Here is a 27781-nt window from a genome sequence, read left to right on the forward strand (position 1 = left end):
GGGAAGGGAGCACAAGGGAGAATTTTAGGAAGCTCTGTCTCCCTTTCACCTCCAGGGGAGTAAACCACCAGCCAGAGCGACTCTCCCCTCCCTGCCCCTGTTCTTCCATCCACCCCTCTCCTGAGAAGAGGGTCAAAACCGACAGGGGTGACTCACGGCTCTGCCGCTCACTTACTGGGTGGCCTTGTGCAGGTCACTTGACCCCTTCATTCCCTCCAGCCAGGAATAATTGTGCCTGCTTCCCCTGGCAACTGGGGAGAGAGAGACAGAGCGTGCGGAGTACATAGCACAGCGCGCCCGGGGATAAGCGCTCTGCAGATCCCATCACTGGCCCCTTTCTGCCTCCTCTCCTCTCCTCCTCCCACTCACACCCCACCCCTCCCACACCTGCTGCACGAATCGCATCTTCCCAGCCCAGACGTTTAAATATTTCTCTCTGGGAGACTGGGCTCTAAAAATCCACAAGACGCCTCTGGAGCCACATGAGCGGGCCTGGATAGAGGGAGGTGACTTCAGAAATTCAGACCTTCTGTCTTCCCATGCCTTTTCCCTGTGCCAGCCTCACGAGGCTAAAGCGTGCTAGACACGAGACCCAGCCTTGCTGGACCACTGGCCGCCCGCCCCAGAGACTTTACTGTTCCTACAAGGTCCCCAGGTGCTGTCAAACACAGGCTTGTTTCCAAGCTGTCGCTAGCATTTTTTTTTTCACCTGCTCAGTCATAAAGCCCTGGAAAGCAGTGATCCAGGGATGAGTAGCTGCTTGCATGAGTGCAGGGGGGAGAGATGGGGACTGGTGCCCACATTTTTGCAGAGCTGACATTTTTGCACCTCTCCCACCCAGCGCACTGCCTGGGAGAGTGGGATGGTGAGACCTTGGCCGTGGGTAATAGTCGGGAGCATCCCAGGCCAAGCCTTGGTCTCTCGGCAGAACTTTGGAGGCTGGACTTCTTGTTGCCAGGGAAACCAGTGTGTTCCCTGGAAAGGAAACCACGGCGCCTTTGGCTGTTAAGACGCCCCCCGCTCCCTCCCCCACCAAAAAAAATGAGTTCCCTCCAAAACTGATTCCCCCAAAACTGTTGAGTCGGCAGCATCTTGCCTCCTCCCTGAGCCTGCTAAAATTATAGAAAATGAAATCTGCCCCGACCTTGTGCTTTTCACCTCTTTTTTAAACATTCCACTGTAGCATGAGGACATGTTTTGTTTTTTCTTATTTATCTTCCTCCCATGCCAGCTGGGGCTCCGAGCCCTTCTCTCCTCTGTTGACTGGAGCCAGAAGGGGAAGGACTTCCACATCTTTTTTTTTTTTTTTCGTTCAGCTGTCAGCAAAAATAAAACAAGCAGGTTTATATTTGGAAAGCAGAGGGTCTCAGCCACCAGATCACTATGTCCAGGGTAGGTCACAGCCTTGTATCCTCTCATGTGACAAAGGCTTGAAATTTGACCCACAGTTTTGCAGAGAGTGGGGCTTTTGCAGCAGGCCTGTCTTTATTCACATCGACTTTTAAATGCCATTGGAGCATCATGGGGAATTCTCCACTGGCTGGGAAAGGGTGGTTTTAGAAAACAATCCTCTGGAACACTGCTCAAGCAGTCTGACATGGACAGATCTCTATGCAAGGTTGAAGGGAACTTTCACCCCATTTCAGAAACAAGGTACCTGGGCCTTAGCAGGGTTTTGAGATTGGCTAAAGAGTGGAGTTGGGTTTCATAGCCAAGGCCACCCTGTGGGTCAATTCATTAGTAAAGTGAAAGTCATTCAGTCATGTCTGACTCTTTGTGACCCCATGAACCGTAGCCTGCCAGGCTCCCCTGTCCATAGGGATTCTCCAGGCAAGAATACTGGAGTGGGTTGCCATTCCCTTTTCCAGGGGATCTTCCTGACCCAAGGATCAAACCTGGGTCTTTTGCATTGCAGGTGAATTCTTTATGGACTGAGTCATCTTAGAAACCCAATTTATAAGGAAACAAAACAATGCAGGAAAGAAAGGAGAGAGAAAGGCGACTAGTGTTCATATCAAGATCCCTGACGTTTCAGGGGAGATGGTAGAGAAGGAAACAGCTGTGAAGAGACCTTGGTCCCAAGCCCAGGATGCCCCACCCCAGGGCTGGGATCTCCCCATCTGAATGGCTGTCTTGGACCTGAAGCCTCTAGAGTCCCTCCCAGGTCTGCCCCACGGTCAGTTCCCAGGACCACTTTGTCTTGGTAATCTGAGCAGTTAATTTTTCACCTAGAAGTGACTCTCTGTTCCGTAAGTAATTTTAAACAAATTCAGTTCCAGTCCCTGCACTTCCGTGGGGGAAAAAAACAAGACCCAGCTGGGTTTTCCACCATCCTCAGCAGACAAGGGTTTGCAAGCAGTTTGTACTCCAGGCTGCGATCCCTCAAAGCCTGGGGCAGCGAGGGTCCTGTGCTGGGTTCAGGAGGACAGCCACGAGGGGCCCAGTGACCCGGCCTCCAATCAGCCAGATGTGTCCCAAAGAACCATCCTGAGAGGGCTCAAGTCCTTTTCAGCCCCATTCTGGGTCTTCTACAGATCTTTCTTGGTGATTCTTAAACCCCTCTGTCAGATCTTGCTATTAGCGTGAGGCTCTCAGAGTGTAGAGTAAACTAATGAATTACAGCATGATTACACAGCACATAATTAACTTTGTAATTAATATGCAACTGCCACTTAAGCTAAAACACTGCTTATAGAGACGTGCGGCAATAGTAAATCACAGGTCAGAAATAGCACTTTGGAATTTTCAAAAGAATGAACGTAAGCAGGGAATCACTTAAGGCAGCAGGGCAAGTTAATTAAAAAGCAGATGAATTGTATGCGTCCTGCTTTATTTCAATACCTTCTCCTTTAAGAAAGACCCCGATGCCATGCTTCCAGGCTGACTGGCCAGGACTGATCAAAAGGACACTGGGCATGGGTGGCTTTATTTCAAAATAAGTCAGGCCTTGATTGCCCCAACCCAGCCCACCTCCATGTCTTGGTCCTGTCCCCAGCCACACTGCTCCTCCTGGGGGCCTGGCTCTGCCCCTCCACCTCCAGAAAGCTTATGGGGCTGCCGCCAGACCAACTCTAGGCCTTCCACAGTCTGGCCCCCATGGTGGGCATGGCCATCTGGTCAGTTAGTACAGCCTGGCTGCCTTCACCTGGATTCCAGGCTTCTGGAAATCAGGGATTCATCTTACTCTTTTTACTATTATTTGATCTTTCCTTCCCCCAGCCTCCTGCCAGAGTGCTGAAGCTGGAAAATGCCTTAGAGATGGTCTCACCCAGGCCGAATTTCACCAAGGCTAAGAACTGAGGGGCTGAGTTCTACAGTCACCTGGTGAAGTACGCTCAGGACTAGGAGGAATCTCTCTCTGCATCCTCTCCTAGTCTCAATTCAGGCTGGGTGGGCCTTTGAAATGAGTTAAACCCAGGTTCCAATCGCAGCAACCCTGCTGGTCCACTGTGTGATCTTAGGCAAGTTGCATAACCTCTCTGGACTTCAGTTTCCTCATTTGTAAAGTCTGAGCAAGGATGTCCACCTCCCTGGGTTGGTGTGAGAGTTAGGGGAGTAATGTGTGTGTGGAAGGGCCTGGTGCAGAGGGAGTGCTCACTGTCCCCTGCTGTCCTCAGAGGTTTAGGAAGTACAAGGAGAAGTATATGACATCTCAATCAGCCCCACCCTTTAGAGGCTGAGAAAACAGGCCCAGAGGGCCAACTGTGCATCCACATACCCTGCATGTAACTGGCATGATCGGAACCCCCCAAGACCAGGAGCCCCCTGAGCACACATGACTCTTATCCACGTTCTCCAACTCTAGGCTGGGCAAAGCAATGCAGAGCTAGCAAAGGGTGGTACCCAGTGGATGGCTGAACTGAAAGGCCTCTTCCAGAAAAGCCTTGAGCTGGGTCATCTGCAAAGAAGCTTTCTCAACCCCAGCCCCCGAATGGTGTGGAGGTGGCTTGGCGTAGGGTCGCGATGCTGGACCTTCAAGTCTGACAGACAGGTTCAAATCCCAGCTGTGCCATTTTCAGATCTTGGGCAAGTTCCTTAATCATTTTCAGTCTTATTTCTCCCCTTCTATAGATGGTGCTAATCATTCTAACTATATCTTTATCATTTGTCATAAAGATAACTCACATGAAACAGCAAATGTGCCGCCCAACACACAGTAGGTACTTAATGATATTGCTCCTCTCTTAATCACAATCACAGAGGAGATCTCTGAGTGGCTATTGAAGGGCCACACAGGCCAGCAGCCTGGGGCAGGGGACTCTGGCTGCCTGGGCCACCTTGGCCTGTGCCCTCCCTTTAGAGTTCTTGGCTTAGAGGGGGCAGAGGAGGTGCTAGCCTCCCCAGACAACCCAGCCTCTGCCTCTGGCAGCTCAGTTGACCTTCCAACTCTGGCCTTTGCCCTTCCAGAAAGTGAGCTGGGCCTCTCTCCTCCTGACCTAGGCCAGCATTGCTGGGGGTAGGGAGTTGCCGGGCCCGTAGGCAGGTCCTGGCTGGTTGGGTACATCTAAGCTATTAAAAAGCAGAGATATCACTTTGCCAACAAAGGTCTGTAGTGTCAAAGCTATGGTTTTTCCAGTAGTTGTGTACGAATATGAGAGTTGGACCATAAAGAAGGCTGAGCTCAAAAGAATTGATGCTTTCAAAATGTGGTGCTGGAGAAGACTCTTGAGAGACCCTTGGACATCAAGGGGATCAAACCAGTCAATCCTAAAGGAGATCTACCCTGAATATTCATTGGAAGGACTGATGCTGAAACTGAAACTCCAATATTTTGGCCACCTGATGTGAAGAGCCAACTCATTGGAAAAGCCCCTGATGCTGGGAAAGACTGAGGGCAGGAGGAAAGGGGGACGACCAAGAGGATGGCATCACCGACTCAATGGACATGAGTTTGAGCAAACTCTGGGAGATAGTGAAGGACAGGGAAGCCTGGCGTGCTGCAGTCAATGCGGGAGCAAAGAGTCAGACATGACTGAGCGGCTGAATAACAAAAGTGATGGTGGCCTCGTGAAGCTGGCCGTAATATTGGATTCAGCATCCAAGGCCCCAGTCCTCCTGGGCAGTAGGTTTCAGATGTTGATGTGAATGCTCCGTGACTTCTCTTCTCGCAGACACTTCAGTTTCTGCTCCCCTACCCTGCCAGGCACCCCTCCCCCAGCCTGCCCATCCTCCTCTGCAGTCTCTTTCCCCGCTGTCCAGCCTCTTCACCCCGCAGTCACTCCTCTTAGTTCGGAATTTGTCAAAGCCAGTTCTGTGGAAAACTAGTCTATGGGATTTTAAAATGTGTTTAGTGAAAAAAGTATTTTGCACTCCAGTCACTTTGGGAAAAGCCAGATGCTCTAAGGCCTTTTATGTGCAAATGTGCTTCCTCCTCACCAAGAGTGGTTGGAATATGCAGCTTCTCCCCAGCCAGTCTTACCAGAGGATCCTTCATCAGGAAGGACCCTTTTCCGCGAAACTCACCAAAGGCAGCCTGATCTGCAATGTCCTGGCCGCTACCCTCCTTTTTCCTCCGGTGCCCCTGCCTCCTCTTGTGACGCCGCCCACATGGACAGACACTGTGTGGGTGTCCAGTGCCGCTCTGGGGTGGCAGCGCTCCATTCATCTGCCCCAAAGCAGTGACCCTATCCCTCTGTCCTCTTGAACTTTTCACAACTGGCCTTTGCCTCGAGGACAAATCCCCCCACCCAGCATTCTGGCCGGTGGGCACAGGCCCCTGTCTCTGCCACCCATGTCCTCAAAGGCACCTGGCCCTGAGATGCAGGGTGGTTCCCAGAGACACCTGTGTGAGGGTGTGTGGAGGGAGAAAAGTTGAAGGTCTTTAATGTCTAGAGTGGTGGCTTTTAATTCCCCCTCGCCCCCGCAGCGGGTACCAGCTCTTCTCTCTGGCCCTGCTTTCCTCCTGCCTGTGATGGAGATGATAAGACCCACCTGGTCCTGAGCAGAGCCGGGGCCCACGTGCTTGAGGCTGTGCAGAGTGCTTCCTATTCACTGACTCATTTAACGAACTCAGCAGCTTATGAAGTTGGCACCATTGTTATTGCACCCATTTTACACATAGGGAGCCTGAGGCACACGGAGGAGAGCATTTTGCCCCAGGTCACAGAAGCTAGCACATGCAAGAGCCAGGATTTGAACCCAAGCAGCCTGGTGACCTGATCCAGTAAGCTATATTACCCACATAAATGAGGTGATAACAAGGGTTATGCACAGATGTGAGAGCTGGGTCATAAAGAAGGCTGAGCACCTGAGAATTGATGCTTCCAAATTGTGGTGCTGGAGAAGACTCTTGAGAGTCCCTTGGACAGTAAGGAGATAAAACCAGTCAATCCTAAAGGAAATTAACCCTGAATATTCATTGGAAGGACTGATGTTGAAACTGAAACTCCAATACTTTGGCCATCTGATGCAAAGGGTTGACTCACTGGAAAAGACCAAATGCTAGAAAGATTGAAGGCAGGAGGAGAAGGGGATGACGGAAGATAATGTGGTTTGGATGGCATCACCGACTCAATGGACATGAGCTTGAGCAAACTCCAGGAGCTGGTGATGTGCAGGGAGGCCTGGTGTGCTGCAGTCCGTGGGGTCACAAAGAGTCAGACAGGACTGAGCGACTGAACAACAACAAGGGTCAATGAGGTTGTGACGCCAGGGCTTTGTAAACTGTAGAGCACTTTGCACAGCCAGAGTGTCAAGTCAGCACTCAGTTTTGGAGCCCCTGGTGTGAATCCCTGTCTCTCAGTAGACACTCAGGAAGCATGTCTTCAGGTTGCTTGTGGGGTACCCAGCTCCTCCCTGAAGGGCTCCAGAGATGAGGCCCCCACTCCCAGCCTGGGTCAGGGTGGCTTAGTCCGAGTCCCTCACACCCAGAGATTCCCTGAGTGCAGATCTGATGACAAGCAGGGTGATGGACACCAGACCCAGCTGACTCACCCCCTTGTACCACAGGCCTTCTGGAAAGAGGCTTGGACGAACAGGGTCAGCATGCCAGCATCAGCCCAGCTGGGATGCCAAAAATCCCCAAGGAGCTGTGGGGACTTCACGGGGCTTCTGCAGAAATAAAATCACAGATGCTTCCCACTGGGAGCAGAGCCCTTGCCGCCATCAGGTTTGGCCTGGCTTGCCACAGTCACCCTGTCCTTCCTCACCCCCGCCTGGAGACCCCTGGGAGCTCCCTGGGGCAGGTCCCTGTCTGAGCTGTCTGGGGCCACAGGTGCGCGCTCGGCAGACACCTGCAGGAGGTGCCTGGATGTGGATGGAGCAGAGAGAGCCGAGACCTTCAGGGCGGCCCGGGCTCCCGAGGCCTGAGTGTGGCCCTGGCCCCACTTCTGACCTGCAGCAGGGGCTCAAGGCTCTGCTGTCCCTCCACCCACACCCCTGCCCTGGGCCTCAGTTTCCTCATCTGTGAACAATGGGTCTGAGCAGATCCCCAGATCCATTCTAGATCTAAGCCGTGAGGACTGGTTTTGTGTTGGTTGGTTGGTTGGTTTTTTACCATCTACCACTTTTAAGTCAAATAAATGACTGCTTTTTGATTCCTCTGTTCCCCATCTCCCTTTTCTTGAGAAATTTTTAAATAAATCTGACAGTTCACAGAAACTCACTAAAAGAGAAGGCATACCCAATTAGTAAAAATAAGAGGCTCAGTAAAAATAAGCCCAGGCTCAGGAGAAACAGCTGCTGTCCTAGACCAGCCCGTATCAGTCCTGCATGATGGGGGAGTAATGACGCACCCACCCTGAGCCTTAATTTTTCTCCTCTGCAAAATAGGCTAATACTGCCCACCAGCAGCTGTGAGGCTGTGACTGATGGAAGGCTGCTTGACATGTGGCTGGTTTGCCTGTGTGGTCCAAGCATGGGCTCTCAGCTCGAGAAGCGCCTGGCTCTGGCTCCCAGTTTAGGGTAAAGAGGACTAAATCGGGGACTGGGAAATCCGCATGCAGGTCGCTGCTAGTGTCTTGACTGGCTGGTGACCCTCAGCTAAGCTTTCCCCACTGCGAGTCTCTGTTTACCCTCCTTTTAAAAATGGACCTGCCCAGAGGTTTTTTTCTCATATGTTGGCGCCAAGTGGTTAAGAATGACTGGGCAGAAGGGTGTGTGGACAGTTGGCTGGGTCGTGTGTGGACCCAGTAGAAGAATGCAGTGACTGGTTAGCCTTGCCTGTCAGGGGTGCAGGAGGTGGGGGCAGCATCCTGACACCGCACGCCTGCATGCTGTTGTGCTTCTTAAGGGCTCATCTAGTTATACTGACTCTCCCTTGGATCTGCTGTTGACCCGCCCCTGTCTGGAGCTCCTGGAGAATGCCAGGTGGGTGGATTTGGAGGCTCAAGAAGCTGGGGTAAGGAAGAGTTGGTGGAGAACACCGTTTTGTCCCTAGAACTGGAGCTGTAGGCATCTGCAGGGCATTTACAGCCTTCTATAGAACACCAGCTGGTAGTCATGGGACCCTGGCTCCACCTCCAACTTCATCCTACCCTATGCCCTCTGAGTTCCTCCAGGGAATTGTTTCCACCTTCCCTATTCCCCACTTCCTGGCATCTGAGCCTTTGGAATCGCAGGCAAGAGCCTTAAGACAAAGCCAGGTCAGGGCCTCCGCGTGAGCACGGCTGTCCTAGGGAAGGCTTGCGGCCCAGACAGCATCAGGGAGAACCGTGACTCCCCGGTTCTGCAGTGACAGTCACCTTTGTCACACGCCGGGTAGCTGGGGCCAGGGAAGGAGATGCCGAGGAAGCCTGCCACGTTCCCGTGGAGAGCGTGATGCAGTGAGGCCTCATGGGCTGTGTAACCAGCCTGGGGTTCAAGTCCTAGCACTGCCACTTCTCAGTAGTGTGACCTTGGGCGAGTCATTTCACCTCCCTGGGCCTCAGTTTCTCCATCTACAGTATGGTAATAATAATCAGAACAGCACAGTGGAGTTCTGGGGCTTAAAGTGAGCTGATAGACGTAGAGAACCTAGTGTCTGGCACATATAGGTTCAATTTGTTGCCGTTTAGTCGCTAAGTGGTGTCTGAGTCTTTTGCCACCCCGTGGACTATAGCCCTTGCTCTGTTTCTCTTTCCATTTAGAAGAAACAAAAAGCAGAGGTGTCATAGCCTTGGGGATGAGAGAAAACCCAGCAACGTTATCCAGGACTAAAGCTGGCCCTCCTTCACCTTTTGGGAGAGAAACTGTCAGTGAAAGTTCACTGCGAGGTCATGGACTTGGAGTGTGGCCAGAGGGTGGCGGGAGGTTTTGACCCGAGGGTGTGACCTGGGCCTGCTGAGCCATCATGTGCCCCAGGGAGATGAGCACACCTGGCTGCAGCTGGGACTCCCAGGACAGTGTGGGCCGGGACCGTGGGCTGGCACCTTTGTCAGAGCGACACTGACACGTGTTCTCCCAAGTCAGCCTTCCTCTCCTCTGGATTAGCTCTTGTGTCCCGGAACAGGTTGTTGGGTGTGCACACCTGCTCTCAGGAGTGGCCCCTCTGAAACACCCAGGGTGTACATTGTGTTGTCCCACTAACCGCCACTGACAGTGGGGGTTCCTGTAGGGGAAGGTGGGTGCTGGGAGACTGGGTCATCAAGAGAAGTGGGTCCACCCTTCCAGCAACCGTGCCAAGTCGGAGCGTCTGAACTCTGTGGCCAGGAGGTATGCAGCTTTGTCCAGTCCTGGCATAAGGGGCACTCCCCAAATTAAGGAGGGGTCCTGCATTTGGAAGAGACTGTTGTCCAAATCAGGATTTCCCTTTTCAGAACAATGTGCCCTGCGTGACTTCACTTACTCAACTCCTCCGCTCAGTGGGAAGGGAGGGGATACACCTTCCTGTTTGAGAGATGAAGGCTTGGGGAGATAAAGGGCCCTCCCACAGCCTCCCTGCCAAGAAGGTCTAGCTCTCAGGGCCCACCCATACCCAGGGACCCCACCTAGAGCAAGGCCACAAGCTGGCCCCAGGGTCTGCTCCAGCTGCCTGGCCAAGCGTGAGAAGCAGCTGGTCCCGGGCAGCTGCCTAGAGCTGCCTCTTCCCTCTCTCCACTCGTGTCTGTTCCTCTGCCCTCCTTCCTGACTTCCCTGGGCCAGGGCACACAGTCACCCCAACTATGTTTGCTTCACCATCACCCTCTTCCTCTGCCTCCAAGCAGCATGCCTGGAGACCTGCTACGCCTCTCTGAGTGCCTTTACTTTTAAGATGAGGAAGGCATCCAACTGTATCAGTGCTTTCTTAACCTCCGTCTCTTTCATACCATTTATATTATGTTTAAAATGGTCCTTTAATCCTTCTAGGTTTGCCATCCCTCCCTTATTTAACCCTATCCCAAATAATAATATCCATAGGCTCACCAGTGATCACTATTCTAGTCCAAATACTTCAGTATGAAAATGTAAAATCTTTGCCCATGGACCATCTAAAATCATCTTTGTTCCACCTGTGGTACATGTATCACTCTCTGGGAGCCCCAGATGCTTATCAGAGTCTCCCTCAATCCTAAGATCCTCTGATTAGGACTGAGTCATTGGGTTTTCAGCTCTTGCTGAAAACCCATCCATCCATCCATCTAATGAGCATTGCTCAGCACCCACTGAGTACCAGGCCTTAGGCTAGGCCAGACTCTAGGAATCCATAACTGGAAGACATCTCAATTGATGAGGGAGCCAGATGCAAAGACATCTCACTCATCTGGTACCACCAAATTGGCAGGGCACCAAGGGCATAGAAGTGAGTGGCTCCACTGGGGGAAACCAACCAAGAGGGTGACCACCGAACCAGGCCTTGATGGATGAAGGGGGCCAGGCATTGTGGGCTGAGGCACAGAGGCAAAGACCTAGAGGTGTGATCTTCAGAACATGGTCCCAGAGGTGGGCAGCAGCCCCACGTGGAGGATATGGGATCAGCGGGGAGTAGTGGGAGGTGGGGGCCAGACAGCGGAGGACCTAGGCTGACAGTGTCACTCAGAGGTCACTGCTGAATCCAGGGCCCACAACATCCACCCCTCTTGGAGTCTGAGAGCTGGTAAAGGGGCCAGCCAAGATGCGTCCCCTGGAACCCCAGGTCTCCCACCACGCTGAGCAGCAGGCGCATCCCAAGCTCCCTGCCATGACGATGTCTTGGAATGCAGCCTCTGCTCTGCAGACCGTGGGTACAGCGCCCCCACCCCTGCTGCCAGCACCACTCGTCCCGGGGGACCTGAGCTGCAGATGTGCATGGTGATTGAATCGTTTCTGCACACCACTGCTCACACAGCTCCCCTGGGGACCTGGCACTTGCCTGTGCAAGCTGTCAGGAGATGTGTGTGCTCCGTGCATCTGGGTCAGCACTCAAGTATGTGCATGCACCTATACATAAGTGTGCAAAGGGGGTACATAAGCATGTGGGTGTGCACATACAGATGCAGAAGCCTCTTGGCTGAGTTCATGTTTGTTAAATGTACCAGTTAACTTGTTGGCCTCAAAAGGGGAAAATAAAACACCCTGACGTTAGTACCCCTGATACCAGTCCTAGGGAGCTGCCTCCAATGTTCCAGGGCCCCGCTTTCCATGGAGCAGGTTAAAGCAACTCACTCTCTATTTCTAAGGAGGAGCCTATGATGGCCATGTGCCTCCTCCAACATTTTAGACCAGGTGAGACTCTGCCAGGGAGCCAGGTGGCCCAGGTCTCTCCTTAGGCCCAGAAAGGTGGGTTCCAGTCCCACTCATCCTTTTTCCCCTCTGTCCATCCCTTCTCTCCGCCCCTGCCTACCATCCCGCGAGGACCACATGGTCCCCGAGCACCCTTTCCACTCACCACAGTCTACTCTCCGAGCCGCCCTACTTGCCTGAGGGCAGCAAGCTTTCCTTCAGCACATCTTCTGTGCTGAACTCCCCTGAGGCTGGGCTCACCCGAACTCCCCCGCTTGTGGTGAGTTGTGCCAAATGGAAGCTTGGCCCTTTCAAGCACTCCCCTGTGAGTTGCGAAGCCAACCCAGATGTCACCATTGGAAAACCTACCTACATGCGATTAAGTCAAGTCGAGCATTAGCTTCAAGGAAAAGCGTGTCACAGAGAAAGGGGAAGCATTTGAGGTCTGAGGTGACCCTGGAACAGTGACCACCCCCCCCCTTCCAGAGTTTCCTGGGCCAGCAGGCTCCCCGCAGGCCTGCCTTGAGACAGGCTTTGCAATTCGAGTCAAGCCATCTTACACTTGTTGAGATGGCGTTTTCCAAACAGCTGGAGCTCCTGACACCAAAATCCTAAGATGTTGAGTTTGAAGAGCTGCCAGCAGCCCGCTAGGCTTCGTTTTTCAGATGGGAAAACCAAGGAGGGTGGCAGAGCTGGGCTGCCTCCAGGCCCCCACACTGACTAGCCTTGCATCTCCTGCAGGCTGGTGGCTGCTCAGACCAGGACAGAGGGCCAGGCACCCCAAGGGGTGGACCACCTGAGCCCACTCTCCATTCGGAGGCAAACATGGCAGGAAGGGCCGAGGCCATGGGTGCACCCAGGGCCTGGCCACCAGTGATCTCCAGCTGGGAGGGAGCCTGGCCGCAGTGGGCGCTGGAGTTACAGCCGCCACGGAGGATTTGTAGCGACTTGTAAAGGCTTAGAGATGTCCAAGCTGGAAGGAGGGAGGCAGCAGCCAAGCCCAGCAGCGCTCCTGTGGTGGAGGGCGACCTCTGCTGGCCGCTGAGCGCTCCCACTTTCCCTCACCAGCTAGCATGCAGGGAGGCCAGCGGCACTGGGATGGCCTTGGAAGCAAGTGGATGGGTGTGGACAGGTTCCAGGGGAACATCTTTTTGGGCTCAGGCACAGTCTTGGGTGGGGACTTCCAGGAGGATCTGACCTCCAGTCTTGGAGGATTGGAAAGAACATGCCTGTGATTAAAAAAGCAGAAGGTTTGAATCAGCCCAACACCGTCCCAGTTGTGTGACCCTGGGAAAGTCACTTCACCTCTCTGAACCTTTTAGGATTAAGTGAATTAGCAATACACAAGGCCTGGCCTAGTGCCTGAACACAGCAGGTGCAGAACTAATGGAAAATCTCACACTGCCCCTCAGGGAGCCACCATTTTCATGCCTCCTTCAGCACCCCCTCTTCTCTTCATGTCTATGATCTTTAGCCTTCTAGGCCTTGACCGTTTTTCTTCCAGGGGCCGGAACCACCAGCCCATCCATTCTGGGTGTTAATAGCCCCAATTTTCCACTGATCTTGGTGGTTTAGAAGTGTCACCTCACCTGTGAGTTTCTCCTTAATCAACTAGACATTTTGTTCTTTTATAGATTGAGACATACACGACTTGCAGTTGTCCCTGTGATATGTGATGTCTCTCCTGTAAACCCTCTGGGTCTCGCAGGTGTCCCAGGCCCAGCCGTTCATGTCTTGGTTCCTACAGCATGGAGCCCTGGTCTGGGAGTAAAGCCCCCTGGGATCTAGATCCAGCCCAGAGGTGCTGTGTGACCTCAGACACTCCACCTGTGGGCCTCAGGCCCCCAAGAATAAAACCAGCTGAACTTGAGGTGGTGGAAGAACTCAAGGCACCTTTGGTCAATGATATTCTGAGCATCTTTGAATCCAGGAGCTATCTCAAATCAGATAGGCCTCCAGATAGGATAGCGCATGAGTCAGTGTAGAGACAGACCCGAATTTGGACAGTCTGTCTCCCCTTTATTGTTTGGTTTCCTCAGGGGAAACCTGTGGCCCCCTGCTTGTAACTCAACAGGAAAGGACGACCTCTGGCCCCCAGGTGGCTGTCTTGATGGGTTTGGTGCCTGCCTGGGGCTTCCTTGGGTGGGCTGAGCCCCCACCCCACGCCCAGGCCCCAGAAATGATCTGTCAGTCATTCTACAGGCATTTATCAAGGACCCGCTAGGTCACTGACCCTATAGACAAAATGCTGTGCCCATCCTGGGAAAAGTTCCTACCTAGGGACTGTCGCGAGACCACCTAAAGTGAAAGTGAAGTCGCTCAGTTGTATCCGACTCTCTGTGACCCCATGGACTGTAGCCTACGGGGCTCCTCTGTCCATGGGATTTTCCAGGCAAGAATACTGGAGTGGGTTGCCATTTCCTTCTCCAGGAGATCTTCCTGACCCAGGGACTGAACCCGGGTCTCCCACATTGTAGGCAGACGCTTTACGGTCTGAGATCCCTCACCAAATTTCCACAGTTCAAATTTCTAACCCCCTGGGCAGTTATCTTCATCAACAGCACCCCCTGCTGGCCACATGGGCCAGCGCAGGCCCTTTGTCCTGGTTGGCTACTGCCTGTGGGCAGGGGGTTGAGGTCTGCACAGGCCTGGGGTTTCTTTGACTTTCCTTCAGGCTCCTCCTTTTTAATGAGGTCCTTTGGCTCAGTGCCCCTGCCCTGCTCGCTGTGGAAACAGCCGTCTGTAATTGGGACCCTGGCAACCAGTGTTTCCTCGTGCCCTGGGTGGGGGCTGGAAAGGCCCAGTTCTTCGTGTACCATGTGGTGCTTGAGAGACCACCTTCAAGCCTCAGTTTACACATCTGTAAAGTGAGGATATAGTAACCATGTCTTTGTCTAGTGCCCGGACCAGCATAAGAAGAGTTCAACAAATAGTCATATAAAAGGTGACGTGGAGTAGATATAGGCATGGACCAAGAGTTCCATGAGCTCAAGAAAATGATTTCATTTTCACCTCACCATGTTCCATAGAGTTAGCACAGTATAAGATGTTGACAAGTATTTACTGGGTGAGTTGGAAGTATGCAAGGATGGACAAGTGGAGAATAAAGATGGATGGATGGATGGATGGATGGATGGATGGATGGATGGACAAGACAATGGATAAGTGATGGAGAAGTTGTATATCTGGGTGTGTAAATGTGCGATAGGTGGTGTGATAGGAAGGACACTGGCAGAGTGAGGGTAGAAGAAATCAATGTGGGGATGCTGCCCCCACTTTTACATTTTTGCTGGAGAGCTACAAGATAAGATGAACCCAGCAAGCACTGATCAAAGTACAGATGCCCAAATGACCCAGAAACTCCACTTCCAAGAGAGTGTTCTCTAGATTAATTAACACATGATGATGTGGCTGATATAAAAGGTGATCTTCTGGCACTGTTTGCAATGAAGAGATCTGGGGATAGCTCAGGCCTCATCTCTGGCAAGTGTGAACCCCTGGAGCAGAAGGGCCTTGCCTAGGGCCCCAGGCCTTAGAACAGCACCTGGCAGGGCTGGACATTCAGATGCCACTTGGATAAATGATTCATCAGTGCCTGGGAATGCTGTGCAGCCATTAAAAAATGAAAAGGCTCTTTATGTCTTGATGTGGAATACACTTTGAGATATCATTAAGAGGAAAATAGCAAGGTCCGGAGAGTGTGTGCAGAATGCTATCATTTTATGTTTTGTAAGGGGTGGCAGAGGATAGTACACGTAGATATTTGCTTCTCTGAGTCCTTCAGAGGGAGACAGATGACAATAGTTGTCTCTGGAAGGGCCCCTGGGGGCAGGGAACCAGAACAGCATGACATTGGACACCTGTGATTTTTGAACCACGCCAACGAGTCGCCTTTTCAAGCACAAATGGAACAATAAGAAGTGCTTGAGGAGAGCTGTGCAGTGAAGAGCTCCTTGGAAGAGGAACAGGGCCTCTTCCCAAGGCTGTGGTCAGGCAGACTGCCGGCTTCCTAAACCAGGGTTGGGGCAGAGAGACAGGACATGGGAGCAGACGGGCAGACACACAGTCCAAGCCTCCACTTGCCATGGGAGATCTCAGACCTCAGTTTCCTCATCTGTAAAATGGAGATGATTCTAATCTTACAGAGCAGGCGTGAGGAGTTGAGGAGAGAATGCAAGCGCCCAGTACACAGCAAGTGCTTGGTGGATGGGACGTTTGGTGACATGGCCAGAGATGAAAGGCCTTCAGGGGGCAGGTTCTGGGAGAGCAGAGAAGGCCAGGGGTGGGGGAACCTCTGCTGAGTCCCCTGTGTCTGAGCCATGTGTCTGCAGCCAGAAATGCCCTGGGGTTGTGGGAGGACAAACAGCCAATGAGGGGCAGACTTCTGCTTTGGCCTGGGAACCTGGACTCCTGAGCAGTGGGAGGGCCAGAGTTAAACCTCTCTGCATCTGTCTGCCTCTCCTCCATCTCTGCCTTCACGCTCGTGGCCTTCCTGGAGAGGCCTGGAGACTCCATAGGCTTTGCAGAACTGAGGGGACCTTGTCACACACTTGCTCGCCTGCCCCAGGCCCAGCATCTTTCAGGAAGAGTGAGCCTGCTGAGTGGGACAGCCCTGTGCCCCAACCACTCAGCCAGGAACTGGCAGTCAGGGTCCCGGGGCCCGATTCGGGCTCCCTGTGCCACCCCGGGTAACTCCCTTCCTCTCCCTGAGCCTCGGTCTCCTTGTTTGGAAAAGGGAAGTGGTGCTGATGGCTACCCTCTTTCTTTCCTGGGAGAGCAAAGGGGAAACATGAAATTGTGGTTTGTAAACTCCAAGGCATGGGAGATGCAGGGAGGGCACCCATGGCAGGATTGCTGCCTTAAACAACACTTGCTGCTGTCAGAGTTGTCACATGGGGAGATCTCTGTGCACACGTGCACACACAGCCCAGAAAGCAGGCTAAGTCCTGTACCGAGAACCTGAAGATGGGACTGCCATTGCTGCCACCACCACCCAACACACGTGTGTGTAGACATGAGTGGTGGTCATACCTGCCCAGTGCTCACATGAGCCACCCACGAAGAAACCCAGGAACACCTCCTGCCCTTAACCCAGCGCTGAGCCTAGAGAAGGGCTGGGGAGCCATGGGCCTAGTTCCTCCTCCCGGCCCAGGGCTGCCCCGGGGCAGAGGCCAGCACGCCTGTGTGGGGAGGTGAGGGTGGCTTGAGGCCAGCGGGCCTGGCACAGCCCCGGTGACACACACTGTCCTCTGTCTTCACAGGCTGGACAACGTTCATGGCTCTCGGGTAGAGCCCAGCGAAACGGCCAGAATGAATTCTATGGACAGGCACATCCAACAGACCAACGACCGACTGCAGTGCATCAAGCAGGTGGGTGTGCAGCCGGGCTCCCGCCGCCACCTCTGCCAGCCTGGCCGCTGGCAAGGGCAGAGCAGGTGAGGCGGGCAGAGCAGAGGGGGTGCTGGTGTCATAAGCACCTGAGATGCGGGGTGGAGGTCCCCGACCGCCCACCTCGTGAGAACTGGCATGGACCGGTCTCACATTAGAATCACTCCACTGGGTTCACATGCCAGCTCGGCCTCATGCCTTCCCTGCCCTTCCCGGCTGTGTGACTTTGAACCAGTGTCATGCCCTCTCTGGGCTCTGCTGGGCTCTCTGGGTTGTTGTGAGGATGCAGTGAAGTGCCTAATGTCCCTCCCAGACCCAAGCTCCCCACCTCTCTGCTCTAGTGGTTCTTTGTAAAGAATTAGAAAAGGAAAGGTCTTGGGAAATCAATCATCTTACAGAAAAAGAAACCGAGGCACGGAAGGGGGAAGAGAGCTGTCGCCTGAAGTCACAGAGGGCAGCCCCACTGGTGCAGGGAGGGCCTCGTCCCCGCCGGTGCAAGTTCTGCCTCCTGCCTATGCTCACACCAAGCTTAAGAGGCGATTTGCCTGCCAGGGCTTCCCAGGTGATGCTAGTGGTGAAGAACCCACCTCCTGATGCAGGAGACAAAAGAGACAGGGGTTTGATCCCTGGGGCAGGAAGATCCCCTGGAAGAGGGCATGGCAGCCCACTCCAATATTCTTGCCTGGAGAATCCCATGGACAGAAGAGCATGGCGGGCTACAGTCCATGCGGTCCCACAGAGTCGGACACGACTACAGCGACTTAGCATGCACACGCGCTCTCTGTCTGGATTGTTCAGACACAGGGAACCCTTCACAGTGGGCTCTGAATCCCCACTTTAAGAAGCCTGGTTGAGCCTGGGCAGGCAGGCGCCCCCCAGTGGTGATAAGGAGTGATGCGCCCTCCCTCTGGGCTCAGCCTCCCTGAAGCCAAAGGCAGCATGTCCATGCACAGACTCTGGTGGTATTTTACTCCAGGAAAGAGGAGATAGAGCGAAGGAGTAGAGGCTTTGACATCAAACAGACCCGGGCCCAAATCCTCACTCCTCCATGCACCCACAGTGTGACTGCTGAGGTCAGGCCTGGCCCTCTGTTTCTCTGAGCCTCAGTTTGCCCTGTCAAGCAGGTCCAGTAAGGCCATCCTCGTAGGATGCTCTGAGGACATTATGGGTGGAGTGTGTAGCCTGGCCTGGTAGCAGATCATCTGCTAATTGAGGAGGGGGGCGTTGTCATTGGTGTCTCAGTGACAGGGCATGTCTTAGGGGAGGGGAGTGCTGGGGTGAGGCCCCTGGCTTAGGTGGGCTTAGCTGGCAGTTTAGGGAGCCAGTGTAGGCCTCCGGCCTCAGGACCCCCCAGGGGAGGCGAGGGCAGAGCTCACAGCCCCACCCCACCCTGCCTGCCCTCCCAGATCCCCAGGGCCCAGTGAAGCTGAGTCTAGTCAGCGGGAATGAGGGATATGTGTCCTCTCATTAGCATCAAGCAGAGCAATCGCGGAAGCCTGGGCCCTGGGTCTGTGGAGAGGAAATTGGAGACGACTTGTTACAGATTGAACTCAGTCGAACAGTTCTCCCAAACGCCAATTATGCCTCTGTTCACGGTCACAGAATAGAAACCAGACGATGGGCTCCTCCTCCCCTGCCCGTCCCTCCTCCTCCTTCTCCTCCTCCTCTAGGCTCCATGGGGCTGTCTCCCAGCTCTGCCTTTGACCCAGTTTCTCCCGCCCAGGAGGGATCAGCTGTCAGTGGCTCCACCCCCAGTAATACAGTCATGCCCCTGTGCCCGAGCCCTCTGTGTGCTGCTGGGCAAACAGCTCCCCCTACAACCTACTCACAACTTGACTTTTCTCCCTGCATCTGATTCTCTGCAAGAATCAGGGAGCCCTTTACTCCCTGGACCACCCAGGGGTCCAGCGGGGGCCGGAGTCTACCCAGGAGCAGCCTCTCCAAGCATGGCACATGGGCTCAGATTCACCAGTCAGTAAGCCTGAGCCCCCCTTCCACCACTCGCTGGTTTCCTGACCTTGATTAAGTTGCCACTTCATCACCCATCGTCTGTAAATGGGCATCGTGATGGCAGCCCAGCCATTGGGTCCTGGAGCTGCTTAAAGGCCAGGGATCGCCTCCACTGTCCTCGCCTGACCCACCCCACACGCACGTGTCTGCGCGCACACACACACTCACACACACACACACACACACACACACACAGCTCTGTGCTTGGGCCAGACTCTGGCTCATCTGTGAGGGTGAGCAGGCTGTCCAGATGCCCCTGGGCCATCCAGAGCTCCCTGCGTCCTCCACGCTGCTCCCACATCTCCAGTCAGACACAGCTCAGCCCTGATGTCTGTCTGCTCCTCAGCTGCCGCAGAGGGCAGCCGTGGTGACTGAAGACTGCTGAGTCTCAGACATCCCATAGACTGATCAGAAGAGAAGGGTCTGCGTGTTCTGAGGATGATGCATGTGTTGGCTGTGCCTGCCTCTGGCTGGTGGAGCTATGGCTCCCATCAGAGCCTCAGGGCCTCTGACTCTCCAGCCTGCCTGACTTACAGTGCAGCCCCCCGTCCACCCGCCCAGGTTCTCACCACTGCCGGCACATGGCCAGCCCCCGAGCACCCAGCTGTCTGTCCGTCTTCCCTCCAGACCTCTGGCTCAGCTGCCTGTCTGCTTTCTCAGCTTCAGGTACTTGGAGAACCGGTGCCCTCTCTAGGACATGCCCTAAATTGTCCCCACAGGCACATCTGGGCTCCACATGCAAAGCTGTGCCAATCAACTAATTCCTACACAGCAGCCTCCCTGAACCTCAGGTGCCCTTTTGAGTCTCTGCACTTCCCATTCCTGAGCCCTGGTGCTCCCCTGGCACCCAGTTACCTCTCCCATCCTGCTCTTTCTCCCTTAAGCTATAAGCCCTGCAGGGTGTACATCACGTCTCCCTCCAGGCTGAGTTCCTCAGAGGCAGAAGATGAGCTGTATTCATCATATGTCAGCAGAGTCCAGGCCAGGATGGGCCCAAAATATGTTGGGGAAGAATGGGGATGGGGTGGGTACTCACAGATCAGTAGCTAAGGGAATGGATGGATGGACTGATGGATAGATGGATGAATACATGGATAGGCAGTTAGGTGAGTGGATGGTGGGTGGATATAAATGATGGATAGATAAATAAATGATGAACAAATGGATAAGTGGGTGGTTGGATAAACTCTGGATGGAATGAAAGATAAGTAGGTAGATGAATGGATGGATGAGTGACGGATAAAGTAGAGAATGGATGAATGGGTAGGTGGACAAGTGGATGGATGCATGGATGAACTGATTCATTTTTGGATGGATGGATGGGTAGATGGATGGATGGGTCATTTGATTCACAGATGGATTGACAAGATGCATTCATCACTTGATCTGGGCACTGGTGTTCCCAACTCCTGCTCCAGCAGACTCAGTTGCCAGTGGATATAGCCCAAAAAGGTCTTCTGAGGAATTACAGAGATGAGTAGGCTTCCTGGTGGGGGGTGGGGTATTAGTATCCAGTAACAGCTGCAGCCAGGAAGGACTCTGCCTGTGATTCACATCAGTACTCCCATCCCCAGATCATCAAAGGGTGGCCAAGCTCACCCCACCCAGTCCTGGCCCCTCCAAGTACCACTGGGGACCTAGTCTGAAGCTACACATAGCATGCCTTGGACAGCTGACTGCTCACAAACCCTTTCTGCATGGACTTGGCCTCATGCCAGTTTTGGAGGTTCTGGAGATGAAGGGGGCACTAATTCTATTCTGGGGGAGCTTGGAGGAGAAACAAGAAACCATAGAGAGGTCCTAGCATGCCGAGCAATAGCAGTCTTATCTGACACCTGCTCTGTAACGGGGATGCTATTACGGATGTTGTTTCTACACTTTGCAGCAGTCCTGCACGCTGTCCTCATCCCATTTTGCAGAAGAGAGATCTGAATCTCAGGAATACATCCAAGGCTGTGAGACTCAGTGGCTGAGATGGGGTCCTCTTCATTTCACTGCATCCCTTAGCCACCTCAGAGTCTCTAAAGGGACGACAGAAGCCCAGAGGGGGTGGAGGTTTGGCCAAGGCCACACAGCCAGTGAGCAGCAGCTACCAAATGGGATGCCTGTGGTCTTTTGTACCAATGGGTTGCACCCACGAGTCACCTCCCATAGCCCAGATCAAAGACCTCATCAGCTGGCTGGGGTGAGAGTGGAGAAGCTCAGAGGTGGGCTGGCCAGATATGGAAGTCTGGTTGCTTGGGGCCAAAACAAAACTGGATCCGTGAGACTGGCCTTGGAGACCCCGTGCAAGCCTAAAGCCCCAAAAAGGGATGTCAAAGATGGGATGCTGTGGGTGGGCAACTCTGAGAGCACCATGCGGTGGTTGCTGACCCTGTTAATTGGGTGTGACATCACGTAAATAAACGGAATAACTTGGTTAGCAGAGGGAGGCTGCTGGGCGGGGAATTAACTGATTTGCATGGCTTTCCACGCGGAGACCAGATGCTGCCCGTGGCCTCGGAGGGGGCAGGTTTTAGAGAGGGCACAGGAGTCAGAGGGCCTACTGCTGCCTGCTCAGAGGGTCTGCTTCCAGCCGTGGACATCCTCCTGTCTTCATATGCAGTGAGCTCTGTCTGCAGAAAGAGCCGTGTGTGTGTGTGTATACGTGTGTGTGTGTGTATGTGTAGCCAGGGCAGGAGGTGCTGAGTGCAGCTGCGCCTCCAGCAGAGCCTTTGGGAGACAGAGTCAGGGCCAAGGGCAGCCCCACATGGGAGCACCCCACGTGCCAGGCGCTCTGCCAGCGGCCATGTAAGCCTCCTCTTGTTTAATCTTCACCACAGCCCAGTGACAGAGGGCTGTGCACACTTGCCCTCTGTCTTCCCTTCACCTCTCCCTCTCTCTTTGCTCCCACAGAGGGAGGATACTCTGATGCGTTTCTCTTTCCTCCATCCATTTTTAAATCTGGCCTTTCATAAACCACATTGTAATAGCAATCATGGAACTCTAAGGGAAACAAAAATCCTCACTGCTAAGCCATGATCTGCTATCCCCATTTTACAGGTGGGGTGACTGAGGCTCAGAGAGGGAAGGGGATGCCCTAGGTCAGTAGATAGTTGTGGGTGAAGGCAGTGTGATTCCAGGGTCCCGGCCCTTAGGGGCTCCCCCAGCACATCCTGCTCGCCATGCAGTTCTGGGAACTGGCAGCTCCTAAGACCCCTCCCAGCCTTGGCTCCAAAGCAGACCTTCACTGCAGGATGCGAGCGAGTCACTGGTCCGAGGGCAGCGGCTGTCCCCAGTCTCTCTCAGCACCAAGGACACGGGGATCCCCTTTGCAGCTGGCTTCTACTCCAGTCCCTGTGGACACCTTCTGCCTGTCCTGCTGGAGACCTCACAGGGAGTCACATTCAGCCCTGAAGTCCCAACTCTGCCCCAACCTGGTCCATGACCCTGGAGTTGGTGCCTAACTCGGCCTGGCCTAGGAAGGCACAGATAAGTGTTAATGAAGGAAAGGATAGCTGCAGCAGCCACCCTCCCCTCCCCCCCCCCCCCACTCCCCGTCAGCCCCATGGCCTGGCTCTGAAGCAGAATCTAGAAGCCCTGGCACCAGAATTCAGCCTGTTAACTTAGACCCCATAACTGGGTGGGGCCTGAGCTCGGGCAGGGCCCCCTCCCAGCAACGTCAGCATCCCTGAGACAAGCCAGACTGAGCCCAGGAAACCTGGGTGTGGGGAACAGGAATGGCTGAGCCACATGCACCTGATCACGATGTGCCAATCACCTGGGCACATTGTGCTTAAGTGCACCTTCCCGGCTGGGTGTGGCCTGGAGGCCTCTTTCTGTGCCCTCTGCTCTTGCTATTTGACTCCAGCAGGGCTCACTGGAGCCAGAGCAGGTGGCATACAGACCTGAGCTGTGGTGGTTTGTGAGGCAGGGGGTGGGGGTGGAGGGTGCTCACCAATAAGGAATCTCCAGGGCCAGTCTGTCCTGACTTAGGGAGAACCAGCTCCAAGGATGGGAGCCACACACCACCCTCTTGAACCCTGCAGGGCTTCTCACCACCCCCACTGCCAGCATCCAGAAAACATTTTAATATCTAACGTCATTGCTCTTTTCTAGACCTCAGTTTTTCCATCTTTGCAATGGGGCTGCAATTCCCATCCCATCAGAAAGTAGGCCGGAGTGGAGATGCAGGGGGAAAGTGAATGAGGAGTTTGAGAGAACTCATTCATCCTGGCCTGCCCCATCCTGTGTGTCTCCTCCCCAGGGAAACCTGGGGTCCTCGCTGCCGCGGACTCCCTCACACTGCACTGGCCTCACTTCTGGAGCCTCACGCTGCCTCCTCTCCCTCTCCCGCAGCACTTACAGAACCCCGCCAACTTCCACAATGCCGCCACGGAGCTACTGGACTGGTGCGGAGACCCGCGAGCCTTCCAACGGCCCTTTGAGCAGAGCCTGATGGGCTGTTTGACGGTGAGTCTGTGTCCTCCCGGCCTGTGCCCGCACCCAGGGAGGATGGCTGGGGACTCGTGTGCTGGGCTGCGGCTGGAGGGGAGGACCCATCTGTGTGTACCCCTGACAGGCATATACCTGCGGGAATCTAGTCTGATGGGGAGACACATTCCTTGGGGTTACGTGCATTCTTTACACTTGATAAGAAAGACATGATCCTACTTTGAGGAGTTCCAGACTTACGAGAGTAAATGTTCCATCGTAAGTAAAGCAGAGAGGCTCTTGAAGGTTTTCAGCCCTCTTTTTATCCATTCATTCATTCACTTTGGTAAACATCCGTTGAGCTCTTTTTACAGTCATCCATCCATCTATTCATATAAGCATTTATTGAGCTCCTATTACATCCATCCATCTATTCATATAAGCATTTATTGAGCTCCTATTACATCCTTCCATCTATCCAAATAAACACTGATTGATCTCTCATTTATCATGCACAATCCCCTCTGCTAAATCCTGGGAAAGTGAAGATGGGAAAGACCTTGCCAAGCCTGATTCCCTCTTCAATGGGGGAGATAGCTGTGGGAAGAGGCAGCTGAGGAAATCATGATAAGGTGGAGGGAACACGGAGAAGGGGAGTGTTACCCATCTTGGTGGTGGGGCAGGTTGCAGAAACTGAGGAAAGGAGCCACTAATACGTGTGTAGGAGTCTGATACACCTGCAAGAAGCAACTGAGGATAGCAAGAATGTCCTAAGCACATGGAACAGAACATGCCAACGCCCAGATGTGCGATAGAATCCAGGAAACTGAAATTAACTCATCCTGGTAAGGGTCTAGGATCCAAGCTGGGCAGAGGCCAGGCCCAGAGCTAGCGGTTTGATTTGCCAAGCTGAGGAGCCTGCTGGCTGACAGCCACGTGGAAGGAGCTCAAAGCTTATGATTGTCCCCAGCCACGTGGCTTGTATCCATAAATGTGAGGGCACCTCTGCGGCCAGTGGGGACAGCTGCTCAGATGGTGCAGTCAGCTTTGAAGGGAATGTGGGTAAACAGATTGCCAGGGAGCCCGGCTACCCCAAGGCTTGGGGGGGAAGGGCCAAGATGTATGCCTCGTCAGGCAGGAACAGTGGGTACAATCCAAGGCCACCATGTTTTCTGAAAAAACCTCCAGACAGGAGCGAGGCGAAAGGCCATCACTGCAGAGCACCTCCTCTGTGCCCGACACTGAGCCTGGCCCACTGGGTGTGCCTTCTCATTGACTCCTCAGAGCAAACTGGTCCTGCCTTCATCCTCACTGTATAGCAAAGGAAGCTGAGAAGTGGGGACTGCCTTCCCAAGTTCACACAGCCAGTCAGACATGGACCTGGGATTCAGGTCGGGACCCGTCCACCTCTAGAGGGGATATTCCTGGCCTTAAGGGATGCCAAGCAGGGATGCAACCGAGACCTTCCCACGGGTTCTCCATGTGCCCAAAGCTGACACCATCTGGCCCCCTCGGGGCCACTGGGCCAAACCAGGCGACCGCCTGCACTTCCCAGCCCTCCTCGTCCTCCAGCCCCTGGGCTGCCCCTCCCTCACCCAGCTCCCTTAATCCTCTTTGTGGGGATCCTGGTTCAGGCTAAGCCCCAAGGGCAGGGCCAGATGTTACTCCCGTCCCAGCTGCTGGTAGTCGTGAGGAAGGGAGGAGGTAGGGCTGCCATGCCCCACCTGCTCCCTGCCCCGAGCTTGACCCTGCCGAGAATGTAGGGACCTAAGGCTGAATCCGATGATGGGCCTGGTCAGGTGGCTGGATAGGTGGGCATGAGATGACCAGTAACTGGCCCTACCATGGCCCTGTCATTTATCTATTCATTCAGCAAATATTCACCAAGTCCTTGCTGTTGGTAGGTCCACACTCAGCCCTGGGGGGGCATGCAGTGAGCAGTGTGGGCCTCTCGCAAGCAGCTTACCTTTCTGTGGGAGAGGCTGACGCTAAGGCCCATGAAGGAGGAAGTTAAGGACGTACCCCAGCACCCTGCAAGAGGGAGCAGGGTGGTAATCAGGATAAGTGTCTTGAGATGAGACCTGAGGAGCAAAAAGGAGTCTGCCAGGGAAGAGGAGAGGAAAGGGTTGTCCAAGCAGAGGGAATGGGAGTGCGAAGGCCCTGAGGCTGGATGACAGTCTCAGGTGACAGGATCACGGGCGTGGGAGAAGGGTACAAGAGGAGGTCAAAGAGGGGAGCAGAAACCAGCTGACCCTGAGGCTGCAAGCTGAGAAGGGTTTGGATGTGATTGTAAAGTCAGTGGGGAGCCCTTGCAGGGCCTTCAGCAGGTGAGTGATGGGATATGATTTATGTGAGGACAAGAGCTCTGAAGGGGAGCATCCCTGGAGGGTAGGATGGAGGGATTATGGAGGTCTTCATGGAGGAGGAAGCCCAGGGAAAACTGTAGGATCTGATTGAAGGGGGAACGAGGCCATGGCTTCCCAGGCACAGGAAACTGTGTAGACAAAAGCCCAGTGCCCCCCAGCTTAAGGCACACACTGGGTTGAATGGCCAGCTCTGAACCCCACCCCATTCCCAAACTGCCGCTTAGCCAGAAAGGGGACTCAGGCCACTGGCCACAGCTGTGGAGACCTGAGTGTGATTGTGGCTTGTAGCACCATAAAACCAACAGCAGGGAAGGTTGGCAGGGGGCAGGGGTGTGGTTTATGGAAGACACCCTCGGTGCCCACGTGTCTCCCTGTTACTATCTCCTTGCATCCTTGTGAAGACCCTGCAAGGGGGCAGGGAAGGGTTTATCACCTGTTTTACAAACATGGCAACAGAGTGCAGGGGAGCAGCTTGCTACAGTCCCAGGGTGGTACCGCTGCCCCTGCAAGAGCCCCAGGGCCCTGCCACCAGGCCTCCTATCCCCCTGGGTGTCCTCAACCCAGCCGTGCCCTGGGAGAGGGATGGGATGGGACAGGTGAGAGATCCCAGGGGGTCTAGGCAGGGTTCCCCCCCCACACACACACACAGACACACCCGCACCCCTTCCCATCCCGAGGGATACCTGAGCCCTCCAGGTTGCCCTCACCCTCTCGGTGACCTCTGCAAACAAATTCCTCTGGATTCAGTTTATTTGGAGGATATAAATTAAAAACCACTTAGCCTCAGGCAATAAGTGGACACATGTTTGCCATACCAGAGCCGGACCCCGGGTTGAAGAACCTTGGGCTGCTGGCAGTCCCCTACCCCACCCTCCCTTTCATGCCCTCTGACCCCAGGATGCAGACCTGCAGCCTCTCCCAAGGGGTGTCAGCCCAGGTACCACTTCCTCTTCTGGACCAGCTTCTTCCCAGGCCCTCCCCTTAGCAACAGGGCTGATTGTCTTCTCTGGGGGTCCCTCTCAAAGTCAGGCGTCTCTGGACCTGCTCCTCCTTCTTCCCCTGAGGGGGAACATGCTTGATCTGCTTGAGGAACAGACAGAAGGCCGAGGCAGCCAGGACACAGGAGAAGGGAGATAGGTATGAGAGGAGGTGGGAAAGAGAAACCGAAAACCAGTCAACACAGCAGCAGGGCCCTCGCCACCCCTCCACGGAGGGATTCCCCACAGCCTCAGAGCGTTCACTGCTGAAGTCATGGGTAAACGTTCACAGACAGCATTCACTGAGCCATGTGCCTGGTCCTGGCTGTCATCCTTGCAAAAAGGAGGTTTTGTACCCATTCCACAGATGAGGAAACTGAGGCCCGGAGAGGTTAAGTCACATGCCTTCAGTTGCTCCGTATAGGATGGAGCAGGATCGGAGCACAGGCCAGTTCCTGTGACTGCCTAATAGGATGATGACAGAATCCAGGCACCAGTTGGGAGCAGAAACCCCTTCTTAAGCATCTCCTAGACAATCTGTCCTGTTTTATAGCCAGGAGACTTGCTGCTTTCAAAGGCAACGCACTGCCTTTATGGGACTAACGTAACTGCCATATGACCTTGAACATGCCTGTTCTCTCACCTCTGGGCTTCAGTTTTCCTGCTCTGTGGCCTGAGGGACTGGGCTCCCTGACCTGTAGCACCCCAGGGCCTAGGTCTCAGACTGCCAGGTCACGCCAGTCAGCCTTAGAGGCACCCCGTAGGCTGGGCCAAGCTGACCGGGCCCAGGCAGCCAGCAGAGGGCAGCAGTGCTGCGGCCGCTCACCACAGGCTCTCCACTGAGGGGTCTTCACACCCGTGGGGTGGGAGCAGGCATCTCTGAAACAGGACAGGAGACTACTCAGCTGAGCCCACTCTCCCTACCACTATCAATCAGGCCCTCCTCACGGGACTTTCCAGGGGGTCCTTAGGCTGGGCCAGGGGAAGACAGGGACTCACGAAGTACTCTAGCAGCGCAGGCTCCAGCTTAGC

At 54.2% G+C, this 27781-nt stretch overlaps 1 protein-coding gene across 4 annotated transcripts in view; it reads left to right on the forward strand.

The window, feature by feature from the left end:
• ZMIZ1 (zinc finger MIZ-type containing 1) overlaps positions 1-27781 on the forward strand; it is a 171643-nt gene that overhangs the window by 42935 nt on the left and 100927 nt on the right. For all 4 annotated transcript variants that reach the window (XM_043926013.1, XM_043926012.1, XM_043926015.1 and 1 more), the window contains exons 2-3: positions 16857-16965; positions 23332-23445. In XM_043926013.1, coding sequence (XP_043781948.1) covers positions 16906-16965; positions 23332-23445 — 174 coding nt within the window. In that variant the 5' untranslated portion in view covers positions 16857-16905. The remainder of the gene's footprint in view (positions 1-16856; positions 16966-23331; positions 23446-27781) is intronic.

Source organism: Cervus elaphus, chromosome 15, assembly GCF_910594005.1.
Source record: "Cervus elaphus chromosome 15, mCerEla1.1, whole genome shotgun sequence".
Lineage (NCBI taxonomy): Eukaryota > Metazoa > Chordata > Mammalia > Artiodactyla > Cervidae > Cervus > Cervus elaphus.